The sequence below is a fragment of the Mizuhopecten yessoensis genome, unplaced genomic scaffold (assembly GCF_002113885.1).
Source record: "Mizuhopecten yessoensis strain PY_sf001 unplaced genomic scaffold, ASM211388v2 scaffold10477, whole genome shotgun sequence".
NCBI classification, from domain to species: Eukaryota; Metazoa; Mollusca; class Bivalvia; order Pectinida; family Pectinidae; genus Mizuhopecten; species Mizuhopecten yessoensis.
Genome location: NW_018408566.1, coordinates 183,921 through 202,857, shown reverse-complemented (window position 1 = coordinate 202,857; position 18,937 = coordinate 183,921). Strand labels below are relative to the sequence as shown.

The window sequence follows — 18,937 nt, the reverse complement described above, 5'->3', positions numbered from 1 at the left end:
CAGGTAAATCTTGCTATAAGATACAGCCCATGTTCAGGCCATGTATCACACACACTGGTAATACGAGATGTGATGATACCCCAGTAGCCAACACAAGGTGCTGTATTTCACACTGGTAATATGAGATGTTACCATACCCCAGTAGCTAACACAAGGTGCTGTATTTCACACTGGTAATACGAGATATTATCATACCCCAGTAGCCAACACAAGGTGCTGTATTTCACACTGGTAATACGAGAGATTATCATACCCCAGTAGCCAACACAAGGTGCTGTATTTGACACTGGTAATACAAGATGTTACCATACCCCAGTAGCCAACACAAGGTGCTGTATTTTCCACTGGTAATACGAGATGTTATCATACCCCAGTAGCCAACACAAGGTGCTGTATTTCACACTGGTAATACAAGATGTTATCATACCCCAGTAGCCATCACAAGGTGCTGTTTTTCACACTGGTAATACGAGATGTTATCATACCCCAGTAGCCAACACAAGGTGCTGTATTTCACACTGGTAATATGAGATGTTATAATACCCCAGTAGCTAACACAAGGTGCTGTATTTCACACTGGTAATACGAGATGTTATCATACCCCAGTAGCCAACACAAGGTGCTGTATTTCACAGTGGTAATACAAGATGTTACCATACCCCAGTAACCAACACAAGGTGCTGTATTTCACACTGGTAATATGAGATGTTACCATCCCCCAGTAGCTAACACAAGGTGCTGTATTTCACACTAGTAATACGAGATGTTATCATACCCCAGTAGCCAACGCAAGGTGCTGTATTTCACCCTGGTAATACGAGATGTTATCATACCCCAGTAGCCAACACAAGGTGCTGTATTGCACACTGGTATTACGAGATGTTATGGTACCCCAGTAGCCAACACAAGGTGCTGTATTTCACAGTGGTAATACAAGATGTTACCATACCCCAGTAGCCAACACAAGGTGCTGTATTTCACACTGGTATTACGAGATGTTATGGTACCCCAGTAGCCACAATTCCACTATGGCTGGAACTCATTGTTTGTTACCCACTGATCAAAATCAACAAATGGAAACTTTAATGGATTCCGAACATTTTATTGTCATTTTATTCTGTTGTGATGAGATGTTATTCTTTTGTCCTCAATTTGTCATTCTGTATGCCATGTTGTTTGGATCGGGATTTCAGGAAGAACATATCATTTGAATCGGGTGCAGATGATGAGCAATTTGCAAAAAAAAATAAACATTTATACAAAGAACAATTGTAGCTCCTTAAAAGAGTCAATGCTACACATAATGTGTTCATCTTATTTCTCAGATTATACTCGTTTATTGCGCAAAGGATATATTTCACTCAAGCTAAAGTTTTAACAAAATGAGGTTAGGTAAGTTATCATTTCAATTGAAGAAATCGTTTGAGATGGATGGGTATGTTTACTTTTAAAGATTCTTTTCAATCTATTGATAGATCAGTTACTTCAGAGTTACTGGTTTTCCAAAGATGATTTAGTTAAAGTACAACACAATGTTATACATAAAAGGTATCAACAAATGTTCATTTTCCAAGTTTTTTTGTAACATTAAACATGAATGAAATGCTGGGCCAATATGAATGAATCTTCAGTGTAGTATCAGATGTCGCTGACAGTGACAGCCATACAAACTTGGACAATGGGAAGGGCAATATCAAGATGGTTGTCCCCTCATCCTCACAGATAATCGTGATCCAGTATATTGGGTTACAGGGGTATGAATACAACACGCCCGCGCCTGTAATTGCCCTACTCAGCCGTAACCTTGGAGATGGCTTCGGGTAGGTCCATCCTAGGGCCACATGTTAATGCCACACAGCGGGTGACAGATGAAACCATCCTGTGGCCATTATGGCGCAGTGAAATTACTTTCTGTCATTGATATGGGTATGTTCACACAAGCAGAAACTTCAAAACACCTTTCGCAGGTATGAAGTCAACATCATATTGTCAATACATCAGGGGGTAGCGGTTCTTTAGTATTTGTATCAAAACTCATGCGTACAGACCAAACATGATCACTCTTATAACTCAAAGCGTGGTCCCTTTAAGTTTTCACAGGGATATCATCCACTTTTGCCTTATCTTATGAAATAAAAGTTAAAGAAAATTCGTACACATGTTTACATCTTTGTAAGGGAATGGACTTGACACAGATAGTAAAGATATAAAATGTCAAGAAAATGTGTTTTTTAAGTTCTAATATCACACCAATAAAAGCGATTTTTTATGTTAGATCTGTGTACCGTAATTACATGTTTAATCATTGGCTTTCTGTGTAAAAATTTCATCTTTGAGGTGAAGTCCCTTCTTTATACATACATGTTAATTATACACTGATCAAATTTCAGTGAATTACATCTTCTGTGACATTTCTATTTCAATGGCGGCTGTCGTCTGCTCTTATTACCTATGGCAGCTCTAGATCTATACCAGGCACTGTCTAGGGGATATTGCTTTATCAATTTGAATAAATTGTGATGACATGTTTTAAGTAATTTTGAAAATAGGACAAAAATCAGTTCAGCTGCGTTTAACCCTTTCACCGATGTTTCGGGACCATATTGCATGTGCACACGTCAACAAGTTGATTATTTTCATGAATAGATATGAACTCTTGCAAGAAACTAATCAAATAAATGCCATGTTATACAAATCTGAATTATATTTGAAGCAGTATTGACGCACATACTTGGGCAATTGGTTTAGAATGTTTCTGTTAAACCTTTCTTTGAGAAGAAACAATAGAATCTTTTCTTTACACGGTTTTAAATAATATTTATGTCTCTTTATGATATCATGTTTTGTTCAAAATAAGGAACATAAGTGTTGATCTGGAAGTCCAAAGGAACATGAGGATTGGTTGTTATTAGGTGTGATCTCATGCCTATATCTGCAGACTTCATTTCGATTTATATGAAGGCAAAAAGATACCACTTCAATCAATATATTACAATCTATTTATAGAATTATAGGATTGGCCAACTTTCCAAATGCCTGCTGGATCACAATGTAGGAGGGTTTCTGACTAGAAATTCTTTCAAAATGTAATCACTATACCTTAATTTACTAAACTTTCCATTACTTGTTATAAATATGATTGGTAATCTCACACAAGTCTAATTCTGGAAGAAACCTACAGAAAGATGAATCCCTTTGTCTTAAAGGTATCTGATGTGGGCCCTTACTCATGAAACCGTCCTCATGCTCAAGCATAGATTTTGTGCTGAAGCCAAATTTCTTGTTTGGTTTTAAATTAACCAGGTAATAAAAAAAACCTTCTTTTGTCAGTGATTTGGGGAAAAATGGAAGAAACCTAAAGCCTAATATGTTTTTCAATGTTTACAATTATATTGTTTTGTTTGACATGATTTAAGTGAGTTACAAGACAGATGTGTGGAGCACAAAATCCATGCTTGAGCATGAGAATGGTTTCATGAATAAGGGCCCTGGTCCTAACTTTTAACATTCTGTTTTTTCCTATTTCAAATAAACATTGCTAAGGACAAGAAAATTTGAATGATTTAAAGCGGATGAAAACGGTTTGATATATATCCATTTGTACTTGTGTTCTCCAGGTGTTGTTAAACAACACTGTTGTTAGAAACACAAAACCAAGGAATTTGATGGCATGACTGTCACTTTCTGGCGACCACGACAAACCGATCACATGTTTTAAAGGAACATTAGCAGGTCAAAACTGACAAATTTTAAAAGTTGTATTCTTTTAGATTTTACTTGTAGAAAATACATCATAATTCAGACAGATATTTTAGTTGTTATGGAAGTGTTTAAAGCCTACCGTCTGTGGGTAGAAACAATTGTGGACAAAATTGGTGAAGTATCTTATATTTTATACTATATGTTGCAGTTCTATCTTAATTAAACCCTTGTCTAGAGGAAAAATTGCTGTGTGTTTGAAAACTGATCAGTAAATAAAGAAATTGTTAGTGGTGGGGGACTATGGATTGCTTTGCAATGCGCTGCCTTAGTTAGCCTTATAAACAGCTTATATATATATATACAGTTCTGGTTTATATAGGAGCGCGGTCATAAGTTAACCTTTGGCTTTACAGTTCTAGTTTATATGGGAGCCGTGGTCATAAGTTAACCTTTGGCTTTACAGTTCTAGTTTATTTGGGAGCGGCGGTCATAAGTTAACCTTTGGCTTTACGGTTCTAGTTTATATGGGAGCGGCGGTCATAAGTTAACCTTTGGCTTTACGGTTCTAGTTTATATGGGAGCGGCGGTCATAAGTTAACCTTTGGCTTTACGGTTCTAGTTTATATGGGAGCGGCGGTCATAAGTTAACCTTTGGCTTTACGGTTCTAGTTTATATGGGAGCGGCGGTCATAAGTTAACCTTTGGCTTTACAGTTCTAGTTTATATGGGAGCGGCGGTCATAAGTTAACATTTGGCTTTACAGTTCTGTTTTTTTTTTATGAAAGTAGCCGGTGAACTATCCGTAGTTAAGGAGGGTATTTTACCTGCTACTGGCTACAAATGAATGCCCTGATAGAACAGTTTTGTTAGGGGTTTTATTTTCCTGATTACAGCCCTTTAATATGATTGACATATCCACAGTCATGGTATCCTCACTTGTTTGGTCTTTAAGTAACAAAATGTCTATTGTCAGGCAAACATTTTCCTCCTCACCGATTTTATGACAGTATATGTTTCATCAAGGATTTTTTTTGATTTATGATATACCAGGTACAATTATGTGTTCAAATGTGTATCTTTGTCAAGTTTATATAAATATGTAATATTTATATCCAGTCCAATGAAGTTGTGTTTTCTGCAGTGGAATGAACATTTTGATGTAAATCATTTAAAAGTTTGTATTGAAATCTCTGTGCTTGATATCTTTTTACATAGTATAACGTTGATCTAATTATGGAGCGAAGCAATTTTGTCGTTCATTTTGAAATATCTTTTAATACAGAATGTTGCCATTTGCTGCTTTTGCAGTGTTTTGAAATTGTCATTTTGTCATCACAGTTAATGAAAGAAAAATATTTACTTTTTCAAGAAACAGACTTTGATGATATTACCAAGCATTACACTGCCTTATTAAAATGGCTTATAATGATTTTATGGTTAACTAGCGGGGGTATAAAGTTATATAGCAAACAAAACAATTAATTGTGTAGCCATTTGTTTGATCCATTTGAGCCTGTATTATGTTTAGGTTGGAATACACAGGAAAAAGATTTTCGTATTTTTGTTTTTGTACATCGTCACATTTTATCATTCATTATGATTTGTAACGGTTATATTTGCATTTCTGGTCTTTGTTGTTTGTTTTGACTAAGCAAATAGTCTTTTAAAGATGTATTTCAACAAAGATAATTTATTATTTAGAAAAAAAATATTTTCATATATTAAATATTTATAACTAAATTCATTCTTTATCATTACAGTTGATTGGCTGCTACGATTACAAGGAGAGGACAAAGATCCGCGCAGCCATAAAGGAACTCCAGAACCCAGGAAACAGTGGAATCAAGACATACTCCTTCAGCCAAAAATACAAACGTAAATCCGGGTCAAGTTCCTCACCATTAGGCTCTCCACTCCTCTTGCCAAAATCTCCACTCTTATCGCCAAAAGATTTCTCATCCCGACATTTCCAGGATGGACTCGCTGTTCCATCCAAGTCATATATAAAATCTCCTGTTGGTAAAGGTGATGTCACAAAGAAGGAGAGGAAAAAATCATGGAAGGAAGCGTTGAAAGACGTCATTGAACGTCAGACGAAGCGGAATTCAATCAGGAAAGAGAGGATGTCAAGCAGCTCTTCAGACGGTGGAGGAATAAAAGGAGCAGATAATGTTTTTGTGTCCAGTCCTGTGGATAAAACTTTTAAGAGTTACTTATTTGCTGGAAATATAAACTCTCACAAAGGGGAGGGAGATCTGTTGCACAGCGAAAGTAATTTGCGGAAAAAATTTCGTCTGAAATCTGACGGCTCAGATTCGGAGACTGACAAACAGGATGCGAGTCGTACAGCCAGTGTGTACAGCAGTAGATGGTCTCGCCTGAAATCAGAAGAGGCTCACACAAATTCCAGCCCAAGGAATTTACAGATATCTGGTAAAAGTCTGCAGGAGACAAATTCGGCTCCAAACAGGAAAATGAGACTCAAGTCTGACGGAACACCACCAAGTTCTCCTCCACACAAAGTGAAGGTAGCATATCACACATCTGATGACAATTTTTCGGAGGTGTCATATTCAAGCCAAGCAACGTCCTGTAAAAGTGTGGATTCTGGGTATAGCTCAGTGTCAGACAGGTCAATTTCTCAGAGAGACAGTCGTGAACATCAGTCTGATGACAAGATGCCTGCAGGGAGTTACAAGGCAAGGATAGCTCGGTACAGATCGCAGGACACTGGGCGAGAAGAACCAACTAAATATGTGAGTAAGACAATATGGCGGTCATCTCTACAGGAAGGCAGTGATGACTCTGTGTGTAAGAGGGAGGCAGGTCCTTCCGATCGTGTCAGCAAAAAGCCACCTCCATCTCAGAGAAAAATATCTCGTATCAAATCTGATGAAAACTTATTGGATGAACCAAGAGAAATGAGGAAAACTTCAAGTTTACAAAATGGTGAAATGTCCTCCAGTGCAGATGTCCGTGTTTCTCCGACTGAACGGAAAATGATGCGTGTGAAATCGGACAGCAACTTGTTGAACTGTCACCTGACCACTCGAACAGTGAATCGAGCATCATTGTTGGATCAAGAACGTGATCAAACACCATCGTTCTCAAGGCTTGAGGATAAAACAACAAGGATCACAGACACAAGGTATGGATTCTCACGTATTCCACGAGACAAAGAGAACAAGGACACTGAGAATGGTTACAAAGACACTGGTGATACAAAGGTCAAGGTCAGAGACTCCAGTCCATCTGGTCTGAGTTTAAAACTTGACCGGTCAATATCAACTCCGGACGATGGACAACCAGACAGTCCTGCACGTCTTAGACTCCAGGAAAGGATGCGGCGGCGAGTTTCTGAATCAGACGCTTCACGAGCTATTGAGGCATTATCCTCCATTTTCATTGATGTGGATAGAAATTTCGAATCTACAATGGAGGTGGAGGCAGTGGTAGTAAATCTGCAAGACCAGGTAAGTAACACTGTATTATTGGTGAAACTAAACAAACTTGGTTGTAGATAGAACATTATGACATTTAAACTTACCCTTACCCACAAGATAACTTCCCTAAATATTGATTGGATTTCAATTAAACTCGGTTACCTAATATTTATTGCAAAGATGGAATCCAGCAGTGAGGATGAGCAAAATCTATTCCATTTTTAAGAGAGTTATGACCCCTTTCATGTTATGTTAGAGAATGCCTTGGGGAGAGTGAGAGCAGTGTATCATAATAAGGTCACTGGGACCTAGTTTGTATGCACCTACTGTTGACAAATGTATCCTTCATCCCTCTGTTTATTTAATACTTTGTTAAATTGTGATAATAAATACCGTTGGATTTGTATGAAGCTAGCAACTGAATTATGTCAAGATTTAGGCCAAGTTTGCTTAACATGTTTATTTTTGTTAATTTCTTGGTTACCTGATAAATTTCCATGCTTTAACTCAAATCTGCTGTATCGTGGTAGTGACCTTAGGGCTAACAATGTTATAACTTCATACCCAGACTTGCCAACCCTTGCCTGAGTTGTAGAGAACTCCTGACAATCACGTGTTTGCCTATAGACATTTAAACACTTAGGTCACCTTGTTATTGTAGTTTTACTCAGATAGTTTGATTTACGTAATCTAAACAAGTCCACAGATTAAATCCGTTTAAATATTTAAAGAATGGAATCAATTTTCAAACAATTACTTCATTGTTGAATTATTGTGCCTAAATGTCTGCAGTATATTTATTAATCAACCGGAAAGAAATAATTTAGAAAGTTTACATCTATTACTGCCCTTTCTTAACTGAAAACAGAATACCATAGTTTAACTCAGAATAGTGAAAACTAATTATATGATCTACAACTTGTTGTATCGAAGTCAGGTGACATTTTACTGCTGTTTTATTGTGTCTATGTACAAACTACAGCTACAGGGGAAACTTGGTAATGTGTTATCTGAATTAATGGTCCAGTCATCTTACTTATTAGCTTTGTGTTAATTGTGGTGAGAATTATTTTAAAAACTACCTTGCATACTAATTCAGAGATAGATGAAAAGTGTGAATGGGCGTCCGTTTCCTTACTTACTTAAAGTGTTAGATATCTTTTCTATTTGGACTTAGGATTTAATAAATTGTCCTTCAGTATCAGGTGAGAAAATGCTCTAAATGTCCATTTCAATTTTATAACATGTATTACAAACTGGATAATATTTATAATATATTCAACATTCATTAAAACATGTGTGAAGTGAGCCCTAAGTTGATCAGGTTGCTGTTGTACCTGTATATCACGTATTGGTAAGGGTGGTAGAATCTCACAGATCTAGTTCAGTGTATCACTAGGTCAGATTGTTGATATCAAGGTCAGATTATTGATTATATATTTTCAAGGTCATTGATTTTCATTTCTGCATGTCAAGGTAAATATTTGTATTTATTTTACGTCTGTCCTGTTTGTTTCTCAGCTGAAACTGAGCACAGACTTCTCAGAGAGGAGGAAGATACGAGCTGGGATACGGAGGCTGAGAGAGAAAAAACAAGGTAGGTAACTCATGTGTTATCATGCTATATCTTCATGGGCTTGATCTGCAAATGATAAACAATTCTAGTACTCAGTGTCTTCTCATGAAAAAGACGTAAAATAAACAAAACAATCCCTCCACAATGATTTGTTTGTATGTGGTTTATCTCTTGCGTGCATGCTGTTTAGCTGTCTGATGGGGCAGCTGGGAGCTGTCCTGGTATACAGTAAAATCTTCACACATTGAACTTTGCGTGATACATTTGTACCTTTTGTTACATGTTTCCACCCTTCTCATCAAATTTTATAGTCCTATTTTCCCTTTTTTTTTTAAAACAATTCCTTTATTCATCTGTCTCAATATGTCACCAAACATTTGTATGGGGTACAAATGGTGGCAGTATAACAAGATTGTAATACTGTATTGTACTGGAGGTCTGTTTGATGTACCTATCTAAATGTACTAGAACTGATACTTTACTGGTGTGATGACATCTTTACCTGAAAGTTTATTCCTATTGACACACCTGGAGTCTATTTCACACTCAAAAGATCTCCCTAGGTTCAGGATAACAGGAAACAGTTTTAACAATTATACGTGAAACTGACTGAATCAGGTTAAAAAGTACCCCATGAAGTGCGTCGATATACCATCATAACTTTACATGAATAATGTTTCCCATGAATTGTATCTGATGGGAGGGTACAAAGTGTATCACAAACAGATGCTAAGGCTACAGAAATATCCGGTTTCTCCAATAATGTAAGTTTTGTGTGGAGTAACTTGAAATATTTGGCCTCTCATTTCCGAATAACCTTCACAACACTGATATATACAGTTACCGTATCACTTTCTCAACAGGTGAAAATATTTCACAGGTGTGGTTAGCTTTTTATGTAAAGGTTCTAAAATAGGAAATCAATGAGAGTTTGACCTGTGGCCGGCCAGTTGCCTATGTGAGGGTGTTGTATAATGCCAGTATTGTGGCGATGCCGATGTTTTCTAAAACTTAATTCATAAACTGGATACAAAATGTTTCCATGTGGAAATAAAAAGAGAACCTGAAATTATTTTCTACTTTAAAATAGTTTAAAACATATAAAAAAAGTCCAATAAAATGAAACAATCATGATGAAATGTATCATAAAAGGGACATTGGGTGTAACCAAGGATTCCTGTTCAGATATTTACACCATTAGTCTCCGTTACCATGGAGACAGGGATGGAGCAATATAAAGAAAGCTGTGTTTATATTCCTGACAACTTGAATATCAATTTATATCAAAGAAAGTTTATGAAGTTGGTGACTTCTTGTTAACCTCTCTAAGTTTCTTTGTCATATGTATTTTGTAGATTATGACATGAGATTAATTAAGAACACTGGGAAAATATGCATCATACGTAATTTACGATAGAGAGACATGTACCTTTGTTAAGCTTAGGTGTGAGGAATCAGTCAGAAATAGTACAAGAGGAAACTCGACAAAAATATTCCCATATCAGTCAACAACATCCCTGAGGAGAAACTATTTCACATTCCATAGAGTCAAAACTTGGAACAATCTTCTGGAGGACATTGTATCCGTTCCAAATATCAATACTTTTAAGAACAGAATACATAAAAGACAGAATGAAGAACTTTATTATAATTATATGGTGTATGTAATTAACAATGAACTTTAACTTTATATTATACAATTGTTTAACTTTTGTGTCCAGTGTAGAGGAGCTCTATCGGCTCCTGTATTTTAAACCAACTTTAACTTTAACAAACGTTACAGGTGTACTAAGTGGATTGACTATTGTTTTTTCCTTTTTTTTCTATCAACCTCAGGATAAACTATTGTTTTTTCCTTTTTTTCTATCAACCTCAGGATAAACTATTGTTTTTTCCTTTTGTCTATCAACCTCAGGATAAACTATTGCAATTATGCCAGTCTTTCAATACATTTATAATACTTTAACACTGTTTTCTCTCTCCAATAAAATGATAGCGTATAGTTTGTAGTTGTATTTTTATTTCAGTCGTGAAGTCAGGTCGGTGAGGTACAACTGACCTGTACTGGCCTACATAGATATGACATATATGTATTATAGAATCATAAATAAGGATTAAAGGTCAGGCTGATTTGCATTTTAAGATGATTTGAGAAAAAATCAAAGAAAAGACTTTCAAAAGACATTTTTTTATGAATATTTCACGGATTAGATATGCTTTAAGTTTTGTATTAACAATGACAGATAAATAAACCCTAAGTCCTATCATACAGAAATTTGCATTAAATGTGTGGCTTAATCTCAGTAGGGGACATTTGCCTACGTGTTTACATTCTTATCCATTACCAATGAAATGATCGCAGATGTTTGTAACCTACACACATTGGTTTCTGTACAATTAATAAACCGTACGCAATCCCCTGTCTAATACAAATTTATTCTGGCTATTTTAGTTTCCTTCAATTTATTCTAACTTTTGTGGTTTAGTGAATATGCTTTCTGCTGTTGTATACCATGTGGTGCAGGTCTCCTATCAACATCTTACAGTTGAGAAACTGGGCATAGCCAGAACTGAAAGGGTGTTTAACATACCTGAAAAACTCAAGTTTACTGAAGATTGTATAGACTTCATGAACTCACGAACCTATACAAAGTGTATCACAGATTTATATGTATGCTTCAGGTACATTTAAAGTAATGGATCTGTTTGAATATATTTCCTTTTGGAAATCTAAACCAGGTCACTGTGTCTTCATTTACATATCGTACTGTTAACCAATAAAAAATTACATCCTCATGAAAAACCAAGGTCAGTGTGTACATCATGTTTATGTATAGGATGTTGAAATAAGTATTATAGAAATTATCAAACCACACATTTTCATTTGATGATATTTACTACATTTGCTGTTGGATAAAATTTGAAAGTCTCTGAAATATTTTGTCTTCCACAGTCTTTGTGTCACATTCTGCTTTGAGCTCCTTATTTGAGCACTGTAGTCATGTTACTATTTCAGTTCAGAAGTAAAAAGTTTAAAGGTGACATTCAAGGTCAATGTCCCCATGGCAACAGTATAACAGATTTGGGTCTTTGTGCTGTTGTAATGCTTTAAGAAAAAAAAGACATTGCTATGATAATTTTCAATACCTTGTAATTTTCTTTTTCATGTCATAAATATTTTGAATGTTTGAAAATGCACTATAAATTGTTATTGCAACAGCTAATCCAAGCCCCTATGAGACCAAGATTTTAACCTGCGTAGCTTAACATTGATTTTAAATGTCCTTGACACTCTGGTCAATTCCTGGTATTGAAAAAACAATCCAATTTTCCCCCACATTCTTCCTTGAAAATTCTTACACAAAACATACAATAAAAGTTAGGTTACAAAGTATTATACAAAAAAAATAAACACTATGTGTATTTACAATTCATCTGATCCTCAAAATCTATAAATGTATTTTACCTAGGATATTGATAGGCCTTACAATTCCTAAATTAGGTCGACTGACCTACATCTGAGCCTTATACTTGATCACCTTGATTTGAGGCGATTCCTTAAGCAATGTCAAGGTCAGTAGTAATATCACTTTCTCCTACACTGATCGGATGTCATACTCACAGCTATATTTACTGCAGCAGAGATCCCAATCATTGCTGCAGTGGTCTCAGTGTCAATAATCAGGAAACAAAATTGTTTGCCACTAATTTGCAATAGCTATGCATATACTTGATAGGACTTTACTCAATTACATAGATTTATTACCGTTCAGTGAACGCTGACAGCAGCTTCTCTGTTACTCATGAAATGCCAAGTTTCGGTTAAGTCATTTGACTTAACGAGAAATTAACGTTCTACCAGGTGTAGAATTTATGGCTGAATAATAAAGTCCTCAAGTCGGTATTTGAGTATAAGTCTGTATTGGAAATGTAAGTATGGTTATTAGTGTTTCATACCAAGGTATGGCACATTATAGCGATAATGGTGATTATCAATCTCAATAACGGTACTTATCCTGATGGGAATGGCCAAGATTCTCACATTTTATGACTTTTAAATGCTTACTGAAACTGTCATCAAACTTAAATTTGATATCAGTGTTTATTCTACACAACCCTAGAATTTCAATTTCATGGATTTTAAACAGATCGGGATAATTTATTTCCTTTTCTACTCAAGGAGATATCCACAAGAGTGAATGGGATTGCTGTTGTCAGTTTTTGGTGAGCCATTAATCTTATCAGATCGATTCTCAATATATATATATCTGTGAGAATATGGGATTTATGTGTATCTGTCTTAGGCTCAAGGTAATGCTTTCAATGTAGGAAATACAGGAAAGATACTATGAAGTACAGGAAATTTGCTTTAAGTTACTAATTGCAGCTGTTTTCAGAACTAATGAAATATGGAATGAGTGTCCAGTTTGAAATCATTGTATCATTTCAGTCATGCAGAACAATATGTATTCACAATTGCAGTTCCAGAAATGTATATCTGCGGAGTCCAGGTTTGGGCTCAGAATTTGAAGTGATCCTCCAGGCATGGATTTAGAGGGGAGCATATATTGCCATATCTCAACAACCCCCTAAATATTTGTGCCGATAGAGCTCACTGATTATACCCTTCTCCCAAAAATTTGCCAGTAAATTTACAAGTTTTTATATGTTTTGAAAGAATAGTCCGATAACTAATATAGTATTTTTAACTCCATCCATCCATTTATAGTGAAGATGCATTACTTTCAGGGGGCTATGGCCCCAGAACCCCAAATAAGGCTTTGCCACTTGACATGGGTAGATTCAACAAAGAAAGGGTTTTTCTCAAGCCACAAGAAGCCACATCTTAACTGAAAAACTTTGTACACCTGACCTTGGCGTGATCGATATTAGAAGATTAAGGATAAAACAACAGAAACTAGGTACAATCTTTATTGTTAAAAGGGAAAGAATTAGGCAAAGGTGTCTTTTGTTTGAAAATCACACAAAGGGAAAATTACACCTCACTACTCTTCAAACTTTACTTAAATTTGTTCAACTTTATTGCTTCCACTGGACATGTTTTGAAAACATAAATTTTCAAAAACAGTATATAAATGACCTAACATTTGATTGAATTATATATCTACTTTTTACCAATTTTTTTCTTGGGTATGTGTATTGAGGAGGCATGCCCCCTTTTTAAATTCCTAGATCAGTCTTTGCTCCAGGGGTATGTGTATGGAGGGGTATTATTCCCCTTTTAAAATTCAGATAACTCTCTGCTCCTTGATGCTCTCTTTCTCCAAATCCTTGATCGAAGCTAGGGGCGATCTCCTTTGATTAGTGACCGCTGGGTGAGATAGCTGATCCATCAATGTGGTCACAGGATGGACACTGTCAGATGTGTAACATCTCATTGCTTATTTATATCACTCACCCTCGGTGACGAAAGCCACGGTTCTTAGAGTACCACCCATCCCTCTGTGTTAACTCTCTCCTCTTTTGTCCGAGGTGATTTAAAGTCGCTGGCCTGTTAAATTGACTTTAATACGATTACATTAAAATGTAATCCTTGCCTAAAGTGTCCTAGTGATACTCGGATGTCCCGCCCAGTTGGTCCCCGGCCCAGTTGGTCCCTGCTTTGTCCAGCATAGGTGTATAACCTCGGAACTTGACAGGACCAAAGTTGACGGATGCTAGAGGACAAGTCGTATATCAGATATGTGGTAGCCGCAGCCCTCTGTACCACTTTATTATTTGGATTGTTAACAAAATTGAGGTTCGATTGGCAAAGGTAGGACTTATTTTTGTATGTCTATGGTATAATGTAGAAAGATGCTATTTGCCTGTAGAGACAACTTGTTATCAAGTTCATACTTTTTGTTATTATTTTTTTAAGTTACTTTTTTTGATGGCTGTAAAATTCCACCTAATATGTCATTAGATATAATGCAATCATTACACTGCATCTTCACAGTAAATCTTCTGTAAAATTTTAATGACCTGACTTTACTTTCTTCTCATATAATTCTTACAGAATCAGTAAGATTTATGATCTTTATGTCTCCAGTAGATGTACATAATAATCTCACTTGAATAGGTTATAGTTCTATAATAACAGTCTGTAGTTACATATGACGTCCTCTGTGGTCTACTTAAGAAATTACACATCTTTATAGATCAAAAACTGGTTAGGGCTGATTATGTCATTACACTTCCATAACAAACAGTTAATGAGCGATTATGATGGTATAGTACAACTTACTAATAACAAAAAGACTCCAATACTATAAAATAGTGTCAACACTGATATTTACGCCTGTGGTATTTTTATTGTTTTTCTTTGGTTTTGTTAAGTGCTGATAAGAAGGCAATATTATTTAAAATTACTGTCTATTCAGGTGTGTTACCCAATCTTTATAACAGCTGAGCTGCTTAAAGTAGTTCATATCAGCATCAAAATGAGATATGAATACCTTGACAAGGGAAATAACTCTAAGCCAAAAACATTTTTATTTATTTTCAATTTCTGTATATAAGGGAGCATACTCCCAGCTCTGAAGTTGACCTTTTTTGTGATTATCTTTGTTGCAGTAGTACCCTTTACCTTAATATTGATAGCTTTATTGTTAGGAATCATCCATTCAGTCTGTAGCAGAGTTTGGTTTAGTAAGTGGTGTAAAATGATGGCCTTGGACACAAATATAGGCTGACCTTTTCTCTACAACTGCGCAGACTGTCATGTTTCCGAACCCAATGAGGTATATAGAGTAACCATCAGCAATCATTGACATATGTAGGTAAATGTGTATTGGATTTCAAATTAAGCTTTAATGTTAATTGACCATACTTATCAGTTAGTTCACACACAATGGTTTGTTCTCTGTTTTACGTTTATTAAAACTGGGCGTAATTTTCCACCTGTCAGCACTGGGCATTAAATTGTCCGTGATCTGATTGGATATTGACGTAGGTTGATGTCGTTAACATAACCATAGCAAGGTCATACAAGGTCGTCTATTGTCATATTGTATTTGGTATAAAACAATGGTCCATTCTTCTGTTATTTCCTGCACAAATACCTGTAGATCTGTCTCCTGTATATTTCACTGAGAGACTGCAGCAGAGTAAGAATCCGATCTGATAAAGTGGTTCCAGGTTTGTGGGTAGATTATCCCAGGTAGACCACAGGAATGCGTAGGGCAGTGCCGTACACTGCACATCTGGACAGAAATATCATATTTATAAGGCTAATTCATACATGAGTTGTAATATATGGGTCTGTTTCAGTCACCAGGTAAACTAGCTGTACCTGGCTCTAATAAAACAGGTGTTCTTTTTTTTTTTTATTTTTCATATCAAAAGTGGTTTCTATTTTAAGATACTTTTGAAACTGTCAGCTAATAATAATAAATATTACTGCATAAGATGTGTCTTTTAACATGGAAATAATTAAGATAATCAATATAATTATATTAGTTGATATGTTCTAAAACATGTACTAAAATTTGAATTAGTCTTATTGGTCTTGTTCCTTTGGTGATATCTGGTCTCAATGTTCTGGTCTCATTAGTCTTTCTATAGGCCCCATTGATCTGCTCTGGTCTTGGGCCACGTTGATCTGGTCTTGGGCCCCATTGATCTGGTGTTGGGCCCCATTGATCTGCTCTGCCTGGTGTTGGGCCCCATTGATCTGGACGTTTTTGAAATAACATTGAAATGCTCTGGTGTTGGGCCCCCTTAATCTGCTCTGCATGGTGTTGGGGGCCCTTGATCTGGTGTTGGGCTCCATTGATCTGCTCTGGTGTTAGGCCCCATTGATCTGCTCTCTTGTTCGGCCCCATTGATCTGCTCTGTTGTTAGGCCCCATTGATCTGCTCGGGTGTTGGGCCCCATTGATCTGGTGTTGGGCCCCATTGATCTGCTCTGGTGTTGGGCCCCATTAATCTGCTCTGCATGGTGTTGGGCCCCATTGATCTCCTCTGGTCTTGGTCCCCATTGATCTGCTCTGCATGGTGTTGGGCCCCATTGATCTGCTCTGTTGTTAGGCCCCATTGATCTGCTCTGGTGTTGGTCCCCATTAATCTGCTCTGCATGGTGTTGGGCCGCATTGATCTGCTCTGGTGTTGGGCCCCATTGACCTGCTCTGCATGGTGTTGGGCCCCATTGTTCTGCTCTGGTCTTGGTCCCCATTGATCTGCTCTGTTGTTGGGCCCCATTGATCTGCTCTGTTGTTGGGCCCCATTGATCTGCTCTGTTGTTGAGCCACATTGATCTGCTCTGGTGTTGGGCCCCATTCATCTGCTCTGCATGGTCTTGGGCCCCATTGATCTGCTCTGGTGTTTGGCCCCATTGATATGCTCTGCATGGTGTTGGGCCCCATTGATCTGCTCTGGTATTGGGCCCCATTTATCTGCTCTGCATGGTCTTGGGCCCCATTGATATGCTCTGGTGTTGGGCCCAATTGATCTGCTCTGGTGTTGGGCCCCATTGATCTGCTCTGTTGTTGGGCCCCATTGATCTGCTCTGTTGTTGGGCCCCATTGATCTGCTCTGGTGTTGGGCCCCATTTATCTGCTCTGCATGGTCTTGGGCCCCACTGATATGCTCTGGTGTTGGGCCCCATTGATCTGCTCTGGTGTTGGGCCCCATAGATCTTCTCTGGTCTCGGGGCCCCATTGATCTGCTCTGACCAAGGGTCCCATTGATCTGCTCTGACCAAGGGTCCCATTGATCTGCTCTGGTGTTGGGCCCCATTGATCTGCTCTGGTCTTGGGTCCCATTGATCTGCTCTGGTCTTGGGTCCCATCGATCTGCTCTGGTCTTGGGCCCCATTGATCTGCTCTGCATGGTGTTGGGCCCCATTGATCTGCTCTGGTGTTGGGCCCCATTTATCTGCTCTGCATGGTGTTGGGCCCCATTGATCTGCTCTGGTCTTGGTCCCCATTGATCTGCTCTGCATGGTCTTGGGCCCCATTGATCTGCTCTGTTGTTGGGCCCCATTGATCTGCTCTGTTGTTGGGCCCCATTGATCTGCTCTGGTGTTGGGCCCCATTGATCTGCTCTGGTGTTGGGCCCCATTTATCTGCTCTGCATGGTCTTGGGCCCCATTGATCTGCTCTGGTGTGGGGACCCATTGATCTGCTCTGGTCTTGGGGCCCCGTTGATCTGGTGTTGGGCCCCATTGATCTGCTCCGGTGTTGGGCCCCATTGATCTGCCCTGGTGTTGGTTCCCATTTATCTGCTCTGCCTGGTCTTGGGCCCCATTGATCTGCTCTGCATGGTGTTGGGCCCCATTGATCTGCCCTGGTGTTGGTTCCCATTTATCTGCTCTGCATCGTCTTGGGCCCCATTGATCTGCTCTGCTGTTGGGCCCCATTGATCTGCTCTGTTCTTGGGTCCCATTGATCTGCTCTGGTCTTGGGTCCCATTGATCTGCTCTGATCTTGGGTCCCATTGATCTGCTCTGGCCAAGGGTCCCATTGATCTGCTCTGGCCAAGGGTCCCATTGATCTGCTCTGGTCTTGGGTCCCATTGATCTGCTCTGGTCTTGGGTCCTGTTGATCTGGTCTGGTCTTTTTGGTTTGGTTTCATGCTTCCTTTTCTTTTTTGCCTGAAATTTTCTGTCATGCAAAGCATGCTTTATCCTTATTTGATCACTCTTGGAATCATCCCATTCCCTGTAAGGTTTGATTATTTCTGTTTCAAGCAGCATTGACGTATTAGAAACAATCAAAGACATAAGAGGCGTCCTATGTGTTGTCACGAGGAGTCGGTTATGATACGACAGTGTCACTTCTTATGGCTAATACAGTTGTATACGAAGACGTCAGATTTGTTATTCTGTTTTGAGAATCCATTGCTGAAATTCAATACTCACTACTGGTATAAGTATGTTTACACTAGAGACACTTGTGTGGAACATGAGGGTGCGATTTTGTCTTATCGTCGAGGATTATATCATAGACGTCATAGGTACCCTTTAAATTGTCTTACCGAGAATTCACACAAATTGCAATTTCTGTGTTTTGAGATGTGTTGAGAGTGCCACCTGTAGGTGAGACCGTGTCAACGAGACTCGGGTAATGTTTTGTATACACACTTAAAGGGGAGACCAATCTGTTCCAAATTTGTGAAATTGATGAGACCGAAACGTGAATTTTACCATGGATTACAATTCGTATTTTCGTTGCCAACTCCTTAAGATGACCATGTTGAGAGGTAAGATCATTGTT

The 18,937-nt window shown here is 37.9% G+C and overlaps 1 protein-coding gene across 2 annotated transcripts in view; it reads left to right on the top strand.

Annotated features, from left to right (window-relative positions):
* The window catches only part of LOC110460718 (muscle M-line assembly protein unc-89-like), a 207,370-nt gene that overhangs the window by 46,005 nt on the left and 142,428 nt on the right, over positions 1 to 18,937 (top strand). For both annotated transcript variants that reach the window (XM_021513785.1, XM_021513786.1), the window contains exons 2-3: positions 5,463 to 7,175; positions 8,667 to 8,742. In XM_021513785.1, the coding sequence (XP_021369460.1) occupies positions 5,463 to 7,175; positions 8,667 to 8,742 (1,789 nt within the window). The remainder of the gene's footprint in view (positions 1 to 5,462; positions 7,176 to 8,666; positions 8,743 to 18,937) is intronic.